We start from the raw sequence: 18,411 nt of genomic DNA, 5'->3' as shown, positions 1-18,411 counted from the left end.
CTTCAAAGATGCTTAGCCACCATTACTCAAGGATAACTGTCTCTGAATTATAAGTTATAATTTATAAATTATCTATTATAAAGCTCCTTCTTCCTGTCTTTTGGTCTTTTTCTTTTATATTAAGAATTTCAAAATTAAATGAAAAAGAACATAATTCAAACGTGATAATTGTGTTACCAAGTAGGAGCTTCATTAGAGATTTTGATTGGGAAAACAGAAACTCTAGCCCAAACTAAAATGAGATGTGAGAAGCATCAATGATTTGATTTGATTTCACTTACCCATCTAATCCCTATTATCATGAATTATTAAGACTTGGCTTTATTAATTGTAATTGCGATGACAGCAGCGGGAAACAATAGTGGTTATGTGGCTCTAGAATCTGACTGCTTGGTTTTATTTTATTTATTTTATTTATTTATTTATTTTTATTTTTGAGACAGAGTCTTACTCTGTCACCCAGTCTGGAGTGCAGTGGCGTGATCTCGGCTCACTGCAACCTCCATCTCCTGGCTTCAAGTGATTCTCCTGCCTCAGCCTCCCAAGTAGCTGGGATTACAGGTGCCCATCACCACACCTGGCTAATTTTTGTATTTTTAGTAGAGATGGGGGTTTCACCATGTTGGCCAGGCTGGTCTCGAACTCCTGACCTCAGGTGATCCACCCGCCTCCCAAAGTGCTGGAATTATAGGTGTGAGCCACTGCACCTGGGAAGACGGCTTGGTTTGAAATCCCAGTTCTGCCACAAGGCTTTAGGCAAATTACATAACATCCATGTGTCTAGGTTTACTCATCTTTACATCAGATGAATAATATAAGTAGAGCACCTAACACAAAACCTGATCATAATAAGAACTCAATAATAGTGGCTATTATTAAATATAAGTGGTTAAGTAACCTGTCCAAAGTCATTCAGCTATTTACTAAAAAGAGCTGAGTTTTTTGTTAACTTAGCAGTCAAACTTTGTTTTTCTTTCTTTCTTTTTTTTTTTTTTTCTTTCAGAGACAGTCTTGCTATGTTGCCCAGGCTGGAGTGCAGTGGCTAGCCACAGGCACGATCCCACTACTGATCAACACAGGTGTTTTGACCTGCTCCATTTCCAACCTGGGCAGGTTCACCCCTCCTTAGGCAACCTGGTGGTCTCCCACCCCCCGGAGGTCACCATATTGATGCTGAACTTAGTGTGGACACCCCGTCGGCACAGCACTACAGCCCAGAATTCCTGGGCTCAAGCAATCCCCTTGCTTCAGCCTCCCAAGGAGCTGAGATTACAGGCATGTGTCACCATGCCCTATGGCCAAATTCATCAGGCTTAGGAAATTCTCATGGGGTTCCATATTTACTAACTACTAATTAATGAAAATAAATTAGCTCTTGTTTGAGAAATTAAATCTCAAGCAACTCAGGTGAATTCTGTCATAAGATTCATGGTAGAAACATATTTTTATCAGTTCCGTGTCATCCTTAGTCAACTCTCATAAGGAATGTCTTCACTTTTACAATCAAAGTCAGACTGTATTAGATACGCATTTGTATAAAACTCAGACTAATAACTCTATTATTTTCTTTGTTAAACTTCTGAGAACACCTTCGAATAATAGGAAAAGATGACTTCCTGTTAGGAACTGTAATTAACTATGTGTTTCCTCTTCCTGGGTGCTGTCTTTAACCATCAGTCACCATAACCTACTGATACAACAAATAAAACTGAGAATTAGACTTGTTTTTAAATTTTAAAGTATTAAATATTCTATACAGTGTAGTAGTAAGCATTTTTAAATTAGTAAGTCATTTATAAATACTTACAAACTCTCTTTGAAAAACGTTCTATCACTACAGAAAAAAAGTAAAAAAGTGAAAATCCTTTTATTCCTCATCCAAGGAATATACCCAAGAGAACAGGTTATATCCTTGAAGACATACCTTTTTTTTTTTTTTGAGTCAGCTTCTTGCTCTGTCACCCAGGCTGGAGTGCAGTGGTGCCACCTCGGTTCACTGCAACCTGCACCTCCTGGGCTCAAGCAATCCTCCCATGTCAGCCTCCCAAAAAGCTAGGACGACAGACACAGGCAACCACACCCAGCTAATTTTGTATGTTTTGTAGAGATGAGGTTTTGCTATCTTGTCCAGGCTGGTCTTGAACTCCTGGGCCCAAGGAATCCGCCTGCCTTGGCCTCCCAAAGTGCTGAGATTATGGGCATGAGTCACCATGCCTGGCCTAAAGATGCACTTTTAATGCATATATATATATGCGTATATATATATAAGATGCTTATATATATGCATATATATCATATATATCTCATATATATCTTATATATCTCATATATATCTTATATATATCATTATATATATCATATAATATGTAATATATAATGATATATATATCTTATATATATCATTATAATATGTAATATATAATGATATATATATCTTATATATCATTATATATATCATTATAATATGTAATATATAATGATATATATATCTTAGGGCTTTTAAATAAATAGATAAAATTATACCTATATATCAAAGGTAGAAAGTTTTGGGGTTTTATCGTTGCTGTTGTTTTATTTTTAATTCCTATCCCACTAGAAAACATTCTGGGCTGGGCACGGTGGCTCATGCCTGTAATCCCTGAACTTTGGGAGGCTGAGGTGGGTGGATCACTTGAGGTCAGGAGTTCAAGACCAGCCTGGCCAACATGGTGAAACCCTGTCTCTACTAAAAATACAAAAATTAGCTGTGCATGGTGGCACGAGCCTGTAATCCCAGTTACTCAGGAGGCTGAGGCAGGAGAATCCCTTGAGCCCAGGAGGTGGAGGTTGCAGTGGGCCAAGATTTTGACACTGCACTCTAGCCTGGGTGACAGAGCAGGGCTCTGTCTCAAAAAAAAAAAAAAAAAAATCTGGGCTGGGCACAGTGGCTCAAGCCTGTAATCCCAGCACTTTGGGAGGCCAAGGTAGGTGGATCATCTGAGGTCAGGAGTTAAGAGACCAGCCTGACCAACATGGTGAAACCCCGTCTCTACTATAATACAAAAATTAGCCAGGTGTAGTGATAGGCGCCTGTAATCTCAGCTACTCAGGAGGCTGAGGCTGGAGAATTGCTTGAACCCAGGAGGCAGAGGTTGCAGTGAGCCGAGATCACACCATTGCACTCCAGACTGGGCAACAAGAGTGAAATTCCATCTAAAAAAAAAAAAAAATGTACTGGTATTTAGTACACAGAAGCAAATGTGTCAAAATGGTTGATTCTCAGTTTGTTTACATGCGTGATTGTTATTTTCTTCTTTATATTTTCTAGGTTTTACCAATTTCACATTTTAAAAATTAAGAAAGTCTGTATCTTTAGCTTTACTATCATAAAGTTTATTACAAAGCTTCCATAGAGCTGGCTCTATGTAAACTGGTAAAGTGGGTTAGTTTATCTTGAACGCATTGTATTTATCTTCTGGCCTCCCTACTCCATGTGCCCACTGCCAAGTGCAGTCCATTGGAGCTGACACCCTCCATGTCAAGGTCCACTAAATCCTGCCTTCCTGACCCAAGTCCAGTAGTCTGCAAAACTACCTACCCTGTTGTCCTGTAAACACACAAAAAATGTTCAACTCTACTCGTAATCAAATAAATCAAAATATCCAAAGGATGGTAATGACCAGTGTTACTGAGAGTGCGAAGAAATGAACATTCATGCTCTGCTGGTGAGGATGTAAATAAGTATAGACTTTCTTGAAAAAAATTGAGACATTTATGTTTGTATGTGTGTGTATATATATGTGTGTGTATCTATCTCTATATATACAGATATATGTGTGTATCGATATCTCTCCATATGTAGATCAGCTCCATGTCATCCTTAGTCAACTCTCATAAGGAATGTCTTCACTTTTACAGTCAAAATCAGGCTGTATTAGATAGGCATATGTATAAAACCCAGACTAATAACTATTATTTGTTAAACTTCTGAGAACACCTTCGAATAATAGGAAAAGATGACATCCTGTTAGGAACTGTAATTAACTATGTGTTTCCTCTTCCTGGGTGCTGTCTTTAACCATCAGTCACCATAACCTGCTTATATAACAAATAAAACTGAGAACTAGACTTGTTTTTAAATTTTAAAGTGTTAAATGTTCTGTTTTCTATCTCTCTCTATATATATACACACATATATATGAAGAGCCTTTAATTTATTTCCTAGCCTTTGATTCAACAATTCCAATTCTAGGAATTTGTCTAAGGAGATAATCAGAGGTAAGAAAAGAATAGCTGTAAGAAGGTCCAAGAATAAAATATAAATTTTAAACAAAAACCTATGATAGAGTAAGAGCACCATCAACTCGGACAGACACCGCCACTTTAAATTCCAGCTCCCTTTCTAGCCTCATGCATTTCAAGGAAATCACTACTCTTCCAATTACAAGCAGCCAGAAAGAGCAGAAGTAAAACACAAATAAGACAGCTCGGTAGCAGAGGGAGGTGGGGGGAAAGTGTCTGGAGTAACTGCCAAACTTCACCCTCATACAATGGGCCCCAGTAAAACAGTGAGCCTTAATAAGCACATTCCTTTCCCTTCAGGTGTACCAAGATAGGGAAGCAAAAAGCAGACTCGGTGGGGGGTGGGGCGGGGTATGCCTGCAGCTGCAGAAAGATGGATGGGAACAGACACACAACTCTCCCTCCCAGATAAGCACAACAAAGAGACAGAGAAGCAGTCCAAGCCTCTGATAAACTCTCCCACCCTGAAGCCTTAAAAACTGTTAGTCTGTACAAGAGTGTGTCTCTAACCTAACTCAGCCAGCCGCCCCTCTCAGGTTTATTCAAAATAAACCTGTCAGGCTGGGCGCGGTGGCTCACGCCTGTAATCCCAGCACTTGGGGAGACCAAGGCGGCTGGATCACGAGGTCAGGAGATCGAGACCATCCTGGCTAAAACAGTGAAACCCTGTCTCCACTAAAAATACAAAAAAATTAGCCGGGCGTGGTGGCGGGCGCCTGTAGTCCCAGCTACTGCGAAGGCTGAGGAAGGAGAATGGGGTGAATCTGGGAGGCGGAGCTTGCAGTGAGCCGAGATTGCGCCACTGCACTCCAGCCTGGGCGACAGAGTGAGACTCCATCTCAAAAAAATAAAAAATAAAAAAATAAATAAATAAACAAACCTGTCCCTGTTGACTGTCGAGCCGCCCTTCGTGTTTCTCTCCTCTTTCTTTAATTCTTACAACCTATATGTCCAATAATAGGATGTTTGTTACAGTTGATTATAATGTAACTGTAGGTTAGAATACTTTAGTCATTTAAAAAGTTATCTTGTCATAAAAGATTTTTAACAATCTGAGAAAATTTAAATATTTCTATGAGAAAAGGTAAGATATTATGTGCAATATATTATGTTATACTGCATATAATAATATGTAAGTATTATGTGCAATTTAAATCCATGTCTTATCTCAAAAGGGATTATGTAACATATATATGTATATAATAAGATAATTATTATCATTTTAAATTTATTGACCTGGGTGCAGTGGCTCACACCTGTAATCCCAGCACTTTGGGATGCTGAGGCAGGCAGATCAACTAAGGTCAGGAGTTCAAGACCAGCCTGGCCAATTGCCAAATGGCAAAATCCTGTCTCTACTAAAAATAAAAAAATTAGCCTGGCATGGCCTGTAATCCCAGCTACTTGGGAGGCTGAGACACAAGAATCACTTGATCCTGGGAGGAGGAGGTTGCAGTGAGCTGAGATCGCGCCATTGCACTCCAGCCTGAGTGACAGAGCAAGACTCCGTCTGAAAAAATAAATAAATAGGCCGGGCGCAGTGGCTCACGCCTGTAATCCCAGCACTTTGGGAGGCTGAGGCGGGCGGATCACGAGGTCAGAAGATCGAGACCATCCTGGCTAACACAGTGAAACCCCGTCTCTACTAAAAATATAAAAAATTAGCTGGGCGTGGTGGCGGGAGCCTGTAGTCCCAGCTACTCAGGAGGCTGAGGCAGGAGAATGGCGTGAACCTGGGAGGCAGAGCTTGCAGTGAGCCGAGATCCCGCCACTGCACTCCAGCCTGGGCGACAGAGCAAGACTCCGTCTCAAAAAATAAATAAATAAATAAATTTTTTGATACTTAATATGTGCCAGGCACTTTTCTAAGCACTTTACATAGAGTGTTTCATTTAATTCCCACAACAGTATGAGGTTAATACTATCATTATTCTCATTTTGCAGATTAGGAAATCAAGACATAGAAAAATTAAGGAATTCTCCCAAGGTCACACAGCTAATAAGTAACACATCTAGGAACTGAACCCATGCAGTCTGACTCCAAATACATACAAAAATACACATATAAATACATACACATAGGCCAGGTGTGTTGGCTCATGCCTGTAATCCCAGCACTTTGGGAGGCCAAGGTGGGCGGATCACGAGGTCAGGAATTTGAGACCAGGCTGACCAACATGGTGAAACCTCATCTCTACTAAAGATACAAAAAATTAGCCGGGCGTGGTAGCACGTGCCTGTAGCCCCAGCTACTTGGGAGGCTGAGGCAGGAGAATCACTTGAACCTGGGAGGCAGAGGTTGCAGTGAGCTGAGATCGCACCATTGCACTCCAGCCTGGGCCACGGGGCGAGAATCCGTCTCAAAAATACACACATACGTACATACATATACACATACGCATTTACTTATTTATATACATATACAGATATAGCATATATGCACAGATAATTAACATGTATAAGTCATACTCCAAAATGTTAAACATGTAGGTTAACATTTTTATTTGTGCTTTCTTTGTATTCCACATTTCCTTATTGAACACATATTAATTTTAGAACTTAAATTTTAAACTTAGAAACTTATCTTTTCCATATTCTGCTAGCAAAATATTTTTGTCTAAGCAAGGAAATACTCCAGTGTGCCATGGAGACTAATCCAATTCCCACTTGGATGAATCTTCTCCAAGATTTCCTAGCCATACAAATGCCCTGTCTCTCCCACAGTGCATTAAAATTATGGCCATCTAGTAAGGCCATTTCAAGCCCCATCTCTTTCTGAAGTCTATTCAGATATTCTTTCTTTAATTTCTGCTGCACTTAAAGAAAGTACAGAGCACAATACTTAATTGTTCTCAAATTGTTTCCTGTGTATTAGCTTTGGCTCCTCAATTGGACACCAGGTTCTTTAAACACTAGCATCACGTCTCACCTTTTTGTTTTGTTTTGTGTTTTTCCCCACCCTATATTACTTCTAGTACTGGCCCAACAAGAAATGTTCAATAAATATTTGATCATAGACTGACAGATGTTCTTCAAGTAACATAACTATAGTGTAATAGGAGCTTTCTGAAAATTATGGCTAATTCATTAAGAGTGAATTGATTCCAGTGATGGAAATTCATATGATGCAAAATGTGCTGCAGAAAAGAAATTTGGCTGGGCGCAGTGGCTTACGCCTGTAATCCCAACACTTTGAGAGGCCGAGATGGGCAGATCACCTGAGGTCAGGAGTCTGAGACTGGCCTGACCAACATGGTGAAACCCCATCTCTACTAAATACAAAAAATTAGCTGGGTGTGGTGGTGCATGCCTGTAATCCCAGCTACTCGGGAGGCTGAGGCAGGAGAATTGCTTGAACCCAGGAGGCGAAGGTTGCAGTGAGCCCAGATTGCGTCATTGCACTCCAGCCTGGGCAACAAGAGTGAAATTCCATCTCAAAAAAAAAAAAAAAAAGAAAAGAAAGAAAAGAAGATTCATTTTAATACTGATTTAATTGATATCTATTATTTTAATTCACTCGGTTTAAAACTAGATTTTTCCCACAAAATTCCAGATATTAGCAATATCCCTGAAATAAATGAGAGATCCTCCTACATCACTCTAATCAAATGACAATTAATTAAGACATGAGGCATAGAAACAATTTGAGACACAAAATAAATAATGGTAATATGTGGGTTATAACACTTAAAATACAATAACTATTAATTGACAGTGATAAAACTAAGCCAAATAAACAAATAAATGTGAGAAGGGATAGTTTTTCCTTACCGAAGAATTTCCTTACTGTAGAATACTAATAAATGTAAAATTAATGAGAAAAAGAAAGTCACCATTAGGCAAACACCATAGTAGTAACTGTTACAGGCAAGATCCACCGAAGGATGCTAAACTTAGTGAGTAAAAGTTTGAGAAGAAACAGTACAGTCTCAAAGTATCTTCCCCAAGATATTTGTTAATTACAAAAGGAAAAATAACAACCCTACCATGGAAAAACCCAGCAGAAGATACCTGACAGACATCACCTTAACGAAGTGCTCAAGGTCAAGAAAGCACATCCATATCATGCACCCCCACATGAAATACTAAGAAAGGCACAACGTCACTTCTGAGGAGTTCTTTCCAAAAATGCATAACCTCAATCTAATCATGAGAAAATATCAAACAAAGTCAAACTGAGGGACATTCTACAAAATAACTAACAAGTACTCTTCAAAGTGTCCAGGTCCTGAAAGACAAAGAAGGTAGCAGAAAGCATCAGATTGGAGGTCACTAAGGGAACATGACGACAAAGCGTAATAAAGGATCCTGGCTTGGATCCTAGAACAGAAAAAGGGCATTAGTAGGAAAACTGATGAAATTAGATAAGACATAATTTAGATCAGGGATTGACTGACTCTGGCCTGCTGCTGCCTGTTTTTTAATTAAAGTTTTATCGGAAGACAGCCAAGATCATTCACTTACGTATTGTCTATGGCTGTTTTCTCCAATGGCAGAGCTGAGTAGTTAGGACAGAGACTGTAAGGCCTGCAAAGCCTAAAATATTTGCTATCTCAGGATCAGCACTAGGTGAGGCAAGCAGGACACCTAGGTTTAAGGAAATATCCTCTCTCTCTCTCCCTCTCTCTCTCTCTTTCTCTCTCTCTCTGTCTCTCTCAAATTTCTGTATGTGCACAACCCTAAATGTTAGTGCCTCCTTAAATTTTGCATCCTACACATCCTACACTTGCCTCATTCTAGTCCTGACTCTATCTGGTCCTTTACAAAAAAAATGTTTGCTGGACCATGGTAGGGTTAACTGTAGCAATGTTAATTTTCTGATTTTTTGGTGGTTTGTGCTTGCAGTCGGTGGCTGCGTCACTCTCTGGTAAAAGTGTGCAGTTGTTAGCCGTGACCTCTGGGCTGGGATGATCCATGCTCTCGGTAGAGGCAGGGGAGCCCAGATAGAGCCATGGCCAGTACAATGGTAGCAGTTGGACTGACCATTGCTGCTGCAGGATTTGCAGGGCATTATGTTTTGCAAGCCAGGGAGCACATGGAGCCTCAAGTAAAGCAAGTTTTTCAAAGTCTATCAAAATCTGCCTTCAGTGGTGGCTGTTACTGAGGTGAGTTGGAACCCAAAATGACAAAACAAGAAGCAGCATTAATGCTAGGGGTAAGCCCTACTGCCAATAAAGGGAAAATAAGAGATGCTCATTGATAAATTATACTCTTAAATCATAGCAGCCAAAATCAGTGAAGCTAGAGATTTACTAGAAGGTCAAGCTAAAAAATGAAGTAAATGTATGATGAATTTTAAGTTCATTTTAGTTTATGTATATGAGTACCAAGTTTTTATAATAAAATGTCTCAGAGCTACAATTTTTTAATTTCTGATTTTGATCATTATACTTTCATTAGGTATGATGTTAACATAAAGGGAAGCTGGGTTAAGGGTATATAGGAACTCTGTTGTACTATTTTTACAACTTTTCTGTAAGTCAAAAATTATAGCAAAATAAAACATCTTAAAAATAATGCAAACTCAAGGATAGGATAAGTGTACTAAGTTCCAAGTGCAACATAACACTGTGGGGGCCAAAACAACAGCCACAACCACAACCACAACAACTTAGCGCTCTGCACCAGGCACTGTTCAAAGTGCTTTATATATCATGTATTATTTAATCCCCACAACTCTGTGAGGTGGGTACTATTTACTCCCATTTACAGGTTAGAAAACTGAGGCATAGAGGCTGGGCGCGGTGGCTCACGCCTGTAATTCCAACACTTTGGGAGGCCAAGGCAGCGGATCACTTGAGGTCAGGAGTTCAAGGCCAGCCTGGACAACATGGTGAAAGCTCGTCTGTACAAAAATACAAAAATTAGCTGGGCATGGTGGCATGCACCTATAATCACTGCTACTCAGGAGGCTGAAGCAGGAGAATCACTTGAACCCAGGAGGCAGAGGCTGCAGTGAGCTGAGATCCTGCCACTGCACTCCAGCCTGGGCGACACAGTAAGACTTCATCTCAAAGAAATAAAAATTTTTTTAAAAAATCCAATATAGGGAGAAAGGCTAACTGTCTTGGAATCAATCTTTGTTAAATTGTTTTGAAATGGGGAATATATTGTTTTCTATATAACATGGAAATCCTCCCATAATTTATATATGTCATTATGTAAACTAGAAAATTAGTCTCATTGCTTGTTGTCATGGTTGTATTTTCAATTTCTGAAAGATAATTTTAAAAACTCTCTGAGAAGGAAAAGCTTCAGGATTACTGCTCTAGAACCATTAGAAAACATATAATTTTACTTTAATCAGTTTCTAGCACAAACTTTAAATTGTAAGAACTATATACCAAAGCAAAAGTATTATGTGGGTGTCTCAATTCAATTGTGATAAGTAAAATTAGAATATCAAATTGTTTTGAAATTATAACAGCTAAAATGCTTTCGGGCATGATGAGTTCTGGTTAATTTTAGAGCATCAAATGAAGGAATACCTGAAGTAAAGGCAATCTATCCAATACAAATCAAGTAAAGGAAATGTCATATTAGTCAAAAATGTCATAAAAATATTTTTTAAATGAGAAGCATACCTATAAAAAGAAGAGAAAAGCCGGGTGCGGTGGCTCACACCTGTAATCCCAGCATTTTAGGAGGCTGAGGCGGGCAGATCACGAGGTCAAGAGATGAAGACCATCTTGGCCAACACGGTGAAACCCTGTCTCTACTAAAAATACAAAAATTAGCTAGGCATGGTGGCACGTGCCTGTAGTCCCAGCTACTCAGGAAGCTGAGGCAGGAGAATCACTTGAACCCGGGAGGCGGAGGTTGCAGTGACCCGAGATTGCGCCACTGCACTCCAGCCTGGCAACAGAGCAAGACTCCATCTCAAAAAAACAAAAAACAGAGAAAAAATGACATATATATATATATATATATATATAAAGAAGTGACAATATTATGACAAACATTTCATTAAAAATAAATAATTGTTATCTAGATATGATATGCCATTGACAGACCAGTAAAATACATCCAGTAAAAGGAATGTTGAGACAAGGAAGTATGACTCTACCTGGTAACCATATTTTGAACATTACACATTAACAGTGAGATTATTTTCTGTGAGGCTGTCCAAAATGAATCCTCCTTCTATGTAGACTGAAAAGACAACAGCATAACTTCAAAAGACTGACTATGCAGCCATGAAAAAGAATGAGTTCATGTCCTTTGCAGGGACATGGATGAAGCTGGAAACCAGCATTCTCAGCAAACTAACACAGGAACAGAAAACCAAACACCGCATGTTCTCACTCATCTCATTGGGAGATGAACAATGAGAACACATGGACACAGGGAGGGGAACATCACACACTGGGGTCTGTCAGGGGGTGGGGGAGAAGGGGAGGGACAGCATTAGGACAAATACCTAATGTATGCGGGGCTTAAAACCTAGATGACGGGTTGATAGGTGCAGCAAACCACCCTGGCACATGTGTACCTATGTAACAAACCTGCACATTCTGCACATGGATCCCAGAACTTAAAGTAAAATTTAAAAAAAAAAAAAAAGAACTGACTAAATAGGTCACAAGATTATGGAGATATAATAACCCTAACTGTATAAGCTGCCATGTATTTTTTTAAATCCAAATTGTCAGCCTTATCAAGTTAAATTATATTCCTTTGATTTTAAATTATTCCTTCAAAAATTGTTTGATGATAGTATAATTTCAACTGTGAATAACACATGGTAAAGATGGTAATAAGCTTTCTCAATTGCTGTAAGCAAATCACCACCAACATAAACAAGAGTAACACATTCTTGAGAAGAAATATGCAACTAAAAGACCATTATAAGCTATTCCGGGGGTGGGGCAGTTTTTTTAATTTCAACGCGTCTAAGATAACTTCCTCAGCATGGCAAAAATAGAGATTTTAATCCTTTGTGTCCAATAATGCATTCTATTCTTAAAACAAAACTAAGTATATTTTATTAATGAACTACTGCCTTTATGAAACAACAATAAATATAAAAACATTTTGCTTTAAAATGTTAATTTTACTACTTAGATTTTAATAAAAATAAATAAAACAAAATATATTAATTATAAAACATAAATATATCCTAATAACATGATTTAATAATATATAATTTAATAATGAATATATTTTATATTAATCTCAACATTATTTGAAATATTGAAAAACTGGAAATAAAATATTTAACAATAAGAATAATTCAACTGTGGTAACACAGTAAAATAAAATATTTTGCAACCACTAAAAAGTGTACAAGGAAAGTTTAATAGCATGGAAAATTCCTTGTTATAACACGAATGGGTAAAAAGCAGGAATCAACAAGTACATATAATATCCTCCCAAACATGTCTTTAAAGAATATACATAGAAAGAATACTGGAGATTAATATGCCAAAATATTAATAGTGTTATCCTTGGGAGAGAGAATTATAAATGATTTTTCCATAATTTAAAAAACCTCTACAACCTTTATAATTGTTTATTGGGCACTTTAAAATTTTTGTTTTCTTACAGATCCAGTGAACAGCTACAGAGTTTTCACATGTTTTGTTTCAGAAGCCACCCTTTCAAGAAGTAATTTCTGTCACACAATTTGAAATATTAACATAAAAGGATGCTTCTTTGTTTATATTTTGACTGCTCACATAGGAGTACACATTTTAATAAAATATATTAAAATCCCTAATTTTATAAGAAATTTCATTTCAACTCAATTATGAGTCACCATAATAAAGGTATAGCTTATATATACTGTGAAACACTGCCATCAGAAATTACAATAAAATTTCAAATATTTATTTTTAATATACTATATTGTGAAACAGAGCATATGGCCATGTGCCGGAATATACATATTTAATCAGAAGCTTCCACAAAATTCCCATAGGACACTATTCAAGTAAAAACCCAACATACATTTAAATTCTTAACTTTCTCTGAGCCAAAAGTGCTTTAAAACAACACAAGGTTAGGTTTGTAGGCAATGTGACTAAAAATTCAAAGTTAAAACCTTAAATAAAAACTTGAAATACTATTGTGAAAAAGAATACTGTTGTGATAAAAACATTATCCACTGTCTTACCGAAGATAGTTCATCACATCCCAGTAATGTGTAGTAATCTTCAGTATCTTCTGACCTGTAATTCAGTATTGCATCCATTTAGATGACTTAAATCAGTCCTTCTTCCCTCGGAAACAAGAGGAACAGTGAGCTTCAAATTAACAGGAAAAAACTCTTTAAATCTGAATTAGAGCAGCACGTTCCAAACAGCAAAAACTAGCTTTAAGACTGGCCACAGTCAATACACCAGATGTCATCCTAGACCTTTGTAAACTCTGCCTCTCATTGGCTGTTTACAGAGAAGAAAAGAACAGTCCACGTGTCTATTATTGCAGTGCTGCCTGGGATCTGTAGTTTGAGTTTATATAAGAGATGCATGTGAACCATTTGTCTTATGAGTTAATAAAGACTGTCTATTTTCAGAAACTTGCCACATTAGCCACCTCTCCATCTCCTATATATTTTTGTCTTTATCCTTTAAAAAAAAAAAAGAAAAAAAATTTGAAGCAATGTGGTAAAATCTTAGGATGTGTTAATAAGGATAATGGGAGCTTTTCTGAGTGTTTAAAATACTTAATTTTATTTATTTGTTTATTTTCAGACAAGGTCTCACTCTGTCACCCAGGCTGGAGTGCAGTGGTGCAGTCTCAGCTCACTGCAACCTCCATCTCCCTGGCTCAAACGATCCTCCCACCTCAGCCTCCCGAGTAGCTGGGACCACAGGCACATAGCACCATGTCCGGCTAATTTTTGGTTTTTGTTTTGTTATGTTTTAAGAGAAGAGGGTTTTCCCATGTTGCCCAGCCTGGTCTCAAACCTGTGAGCTCAAAGCGATCTGCCTGCTTCGGCCTCCCAACGTGCTGGGATTACAGGCATAAGCCACGGCGCCCAGCCAATAACACAGTCTTGATTTTTATGGAGCTTACGTTCTGATGGAGGAAGACAGCTGAAAAACATGCAAAAAAAAACCACAATCATTTAAAATAGTGATTTGTAGGCCGGGCATGGTGGCCCACACCTGTAGTCCAGCTACTTGGGAGGCTGAGGCAGAAGAATCACTTGGACCTGGGAGGCAGAGGCTGCAGTGAGCCGAGATGGTGCCACTGCACTCCAGACTGGGCTACAGAGCAAGACTCCATCTCAAAAAATAAAAAAAAAAACAGTGATTTGTGCTTTAGAGAAAATAAAATAGGACAATGAGAAGAACCGATGATAACTCGAGTCAGATGGCTGTGCTATTTCTCCTGGGTTGCTTCTCCAGACTCAGGAGTGTCTCTGGTCTGAGGTGGGTCCAGGCAATTTATGTTTCAGTTCATTTTGGCCCTAAGAAACACAGTTCAGTTCTGGGATTTAGAGAACAAGGTGAATGGTCAGGGACACAACACTTTGACTGCCTTAACACTTTTTTTGTTTCATTTTTCAGAGAGTCAGGGTCTTGCCATATTGCCCAGATTGGTCTTAAACCCCTGGACTCAAGTGATCCTCCCACTTTGGCCTCCCAAAGTGCTGAGATTACAGATGTGAGCCAACATGCCTGGCCCTTAACACTTTAAATTCCCCCACCTGAGGGGAAAAAATAGTTTTTCTTTTAGCCCACCTATATCTTTTTAAAGGTTTATATCTGAAGAGAAGCAAGAAAAAGCACTGAAGCACCATTTTTACCAATCCTTCATTGTACATACTGTCTTGCTAAAAGTTCTATATAGAATTTTAAGGCCAGGCACAGTGGCTCATGCCATAATCCCAGCACTTTGGGAGACTGAGGAGGGCGGATCACGAGGTCGGGGGTTCGAGACCAGCCTGACCAACATGATGAAATCCTGTCTCTACTAAAAATACAAAAATTAGCCGGGCGTGGTGGCACACACCTGTAGTCCCAGCTACTCAGGAGGCTGAGGCAGGAGGATTGCTTGAATCTGGGAGGCGGAGGTTGCAGTGAGCCGAGATCGTGCCACTGGACTCCAGCCTGGGTGACAGAGCGAGGCTCCATCTCAAAAAAAAAAAAAAAAAAAAAGAATTTTAAAGTACAATTAATTTTGTTTTAGAAGTTTCACTACATCCTTTAAGGTATTTAAAGTTATATTTGCATATCACAATATCTTGATCTAAAACACTGATAAATGGCCTTTTAATGATGTGAAGTTGCCATGGTGGAAAGCAGTATGGTGGTTCCTCAAAAAATTAAACATAGAACTACCATGTGACCCCACAATTCCACTTCTGGGTAAATACACAAAAGAATTGAAAGCAGGAATTTGAAAAGATATTTATATACTCATGTTCATCAAGGCGTTAGTCATAATAGCCAAAAAGTGGAGGCAATGCAAGTGTCCATCAACGGATGACTAAACAAATGGAATGTTAGGGCTGGGCATGGTGGCTCACACCTGTAATCCCAGAACTTTGGGAGGCCGAAGCAGGCAGATCACTTGAGACCAGGAGTTTAAGACCAGGCTGGCCAACATGGCAAAACTTCATCTCTACTGAAAATACAAAAAAGTTAGCCGGGTGTGGTGGCACATGCCTGTAATTTCAGCTACTTGGGAGGCTGAGGCACAAGAATTGCTTGAACCCAGGAGGTCAAGGCTGCAATGAGCTGAGATCGCGCCTCTGCACTCCAGCCTGGGTGACAGAGCAAGACCTTGTCTAAAACAAACAAACAAAAAAGTGTGGTATTGGCCAGGTGCAGTCGCTCACGCCTGTAATCACAGCACTTTGAGAGACCAAGGCAGGAGGATTGTTTGAGCCCAGGAGTTCAAAACCAGCCTCGGCAACATAGTGAGACTCTGTCCCTATTTTTATATTAATAATATAATTTGTTTTTTTTGAGACAGAGTTTCACTCTTGTTGCCCACGCTGAAGTGCAATGGTGTGATCTTGGCTCATCGCAACCTCCGCCTCCGGGGTTCAAGTTATTCTCCTGCCTCAGCCTCCCGAGTAGCTGGGATTACAGGCATGTGCCACCATGCCCGACTAATTTTGTATTTTTAGTAGAGATGGGGTTTCTCCATGTTGGTCAGGCTGGTCTCGAACTCCAGACCTCAGGTGATCCACCTGCCATGGCCTCCCAAAGTGCTGGGATTACAGGGGTGAGCCACTGCACCTGGCTTAAAAGTTTTTAAAGTGTGTGGTATCTTCCCCCTGGCTCTGTTACTCCTGTTCTCACCATGTAACGTGCCTGCTCCCACTTCACCTTCTGCCATAAGTAAAAGCTCCCTGAAGCCTCCCCAGAAGCTGAACAGATGCTGGCTCCGTGCTTCCACATTCTGCAGAACTGTGAGCCAATTAAACCTCTTTTCAGTATAAATTGCCAAGTCTCAGGTATTCCTTCGTAGCAATGCAAGAATGGCCTAACACAAAAAATTGGTACCAAAGAGTGGGGCCTTGGTATAAAGACACCTGACAAAGTGGGAGCAGCTTTGAAACTGGGTAATGGGCAGAGGCTGGAAGACTTTGGAGGGCTCACAAGAAGACAGGAAGATGAGGGAAAGTTTGGAACTCCTGTGAGACTGGTTAAATGGTTGTGACCAAAATGCTGACGGTGATATGGACAGTGAAGTCCAGGCTAATGAGGTCTCAGATGGAAATGAGGAACTTATTGAGAACCGGAATAAAGGTCACCCTTGTTATGCCTTACTAAGGAACATAGCTATATGGTATTCATGCCCTAGGAATCTGTGGAAGTTTGAACTTTGATGACTTAGGGTATCTGGCAGAAGAAATTTCTAGGCAGCAAAGTGTTCAAGAAGTGACCTGGCTGCTTCTAACAGCCTATCCTCAGATGCAGAAGCAAAGAAATGACTTAAAGTTGGAACTTATATGTAAAGGGAAAGCAGAATGTAAAAGTTTGGAAAATTTGCAACCTAGCCATGTGGTAGAAAACAAAAACCCATTTTCAGGGCCAGAATCTAAGCAGACTGCAGCAGAGCAACCACTTTCTAAAGAGATTTGCATAAATGAAAGGGAGCCAGGTGCTGATAGCCAAGACAATGAGAAAAAAACCTCAAAGGCATTTCAGAGATCTAAGAGGCAGCCCTTCTCATCACAGGCCTAGAGGCCCAGGAGAAAAGAATGATTTAGGTGGCCAGGCTCAGGGTCCTGCTTCCCCGTACCACCATGGGAGGCTGCTTCCTGCATCCAGCCACTTCAGCCCCAGCCTCAGCTCAAAGGGGCCCAGGTACAGCTCAGCCCACAGCTCTGAAGGGTGCAAGCTGTAAGCCTTGGTGGCTTCCATGTGGTGTTAAGCCTGCAGGTGTTCAGAATGCAAGAGTGAAGGAGGTTTGGCAGCTTCCTCCTAGATTTCAGAGAATATATAAGAAAGCCTGGGTACCCTAGCAGAAGCCTACCACAGGGACAGAGCCCTCACCAAAAGCCTCTACTAGGGCAGTGCAGAGGGGAAATGGGAGGTTGGAACTTTAATACAGTTTGGAAAGTGTCCCTGCCTGAATCTCATGTTGAATTGTAATCCTCAGTATTGGAGGTAAGGCCTGGTGGGAAGTGATCAGATCATGGTATTGGATTTCTCATGAATGGTTGAGCATCATCCTCTTGATGCTTTCCTCACAAAAGTGAGTGACTTCTCTGAGATCTGGCTATTTAAAAGTGTGTATCACTTCGCTCTCTCTCTCTCTTGCTCCTGCTCCCACCATAGGAGATGCCTGCTCCCCCTTCACCTTCTGCTGTGATTGGAAGCTTCCTGAGGTATCCCCAGAAGCAGATGCCTGTGTTATGTTCCCTGTGCAGCCCGCAGAACCATAAGCCAATTAAATCTCTTTTCTTTATAAATTACCCAGTCCCAGGTATTTCTTTTCTTTTCTTTTCTTTTCTTTTTTGAGATGGAGTCTCACTCTGTCGCCCATGCTGGAGTGCAATGGCACAATGTCAGCTCACTGCAACCTCTGCCTCCTGGGTTCAAGCAATTCTCTGCCTCAGCCTCCTGAGTAGCTGGGATTACAGGCGCCTGCCACCACACCTGGCTAATTTTTTGTATTTTTTAGTAGAGATGGGATTTCACCATCTTGGCCAGGCTGGTCTTG

At 39.9% G+C, this 18,411-nt stretch overlaps 1 protein-coding gene and 1 pseudogene across 2 annotated transcripts in view; one reads left to right on the top strand and one right to left on the bottom strand.

Moving 5' to 3' along the window:
• DNAJC12 (DnaJ heat shock protein family (Hsp40) member C12) overlaps positions 1-13,652 on the bottom strand; it is a 43,651-nt gene extending 29,999 nt beyond the window's left edge. Inside the window, exons 1-2 of one of the 2 annotated variants that reach the window (XM_063670569.1) lie at positions 13,397-13,638; positions 5,162-5,224 (exon numbers count right to left, since the gene is read on the bottom strand). In XM_063670569.1, the coding sequence (XP_063526639.1) occupies positions 5,162-5,224; positions 13,397-13,474 (141 nt within the window). In that variant the 5' untranslated portion in view covers positions 13,475-13,638. Of the gene's footprint in view, positions 1-5,161; positions 5,225-13,396 lie in introns of both variants that reach the window. The other variant, XM_054435690.2, reaches the window with a different exon arrangement.
• LOC129006225 (mitochondrial import inner membrane translocase subunit TIM14-like) lies at positions 9,233-9,557 on the top strand (annotated as a pseudogene).
• Positions 13,653-18,411: the final 4,759 nt, after the last annotated feature.

Source organism: Pongo pygmaeus, chromosome 8 (genome assembly GCF_028885625.2).
Source record: "Pongo pygmaeus isolate AG05252 chromosome 8, NHGRI_mPonPyg2-v2.0_pri, whole genome shotgun sequence".
Taxonomy (NCBI): domain Eukaryota; kingdom Metazoa; phylum Chordata; class Mammalia; order Primates; family Hominidae; genus Pongo; species Pongo pygmaeus.
The sequence above is the reverse complement of the archived record's forward strand: the minus strand, read 5'-3'. Positions and strand labels throughout refer to the sequence as shown.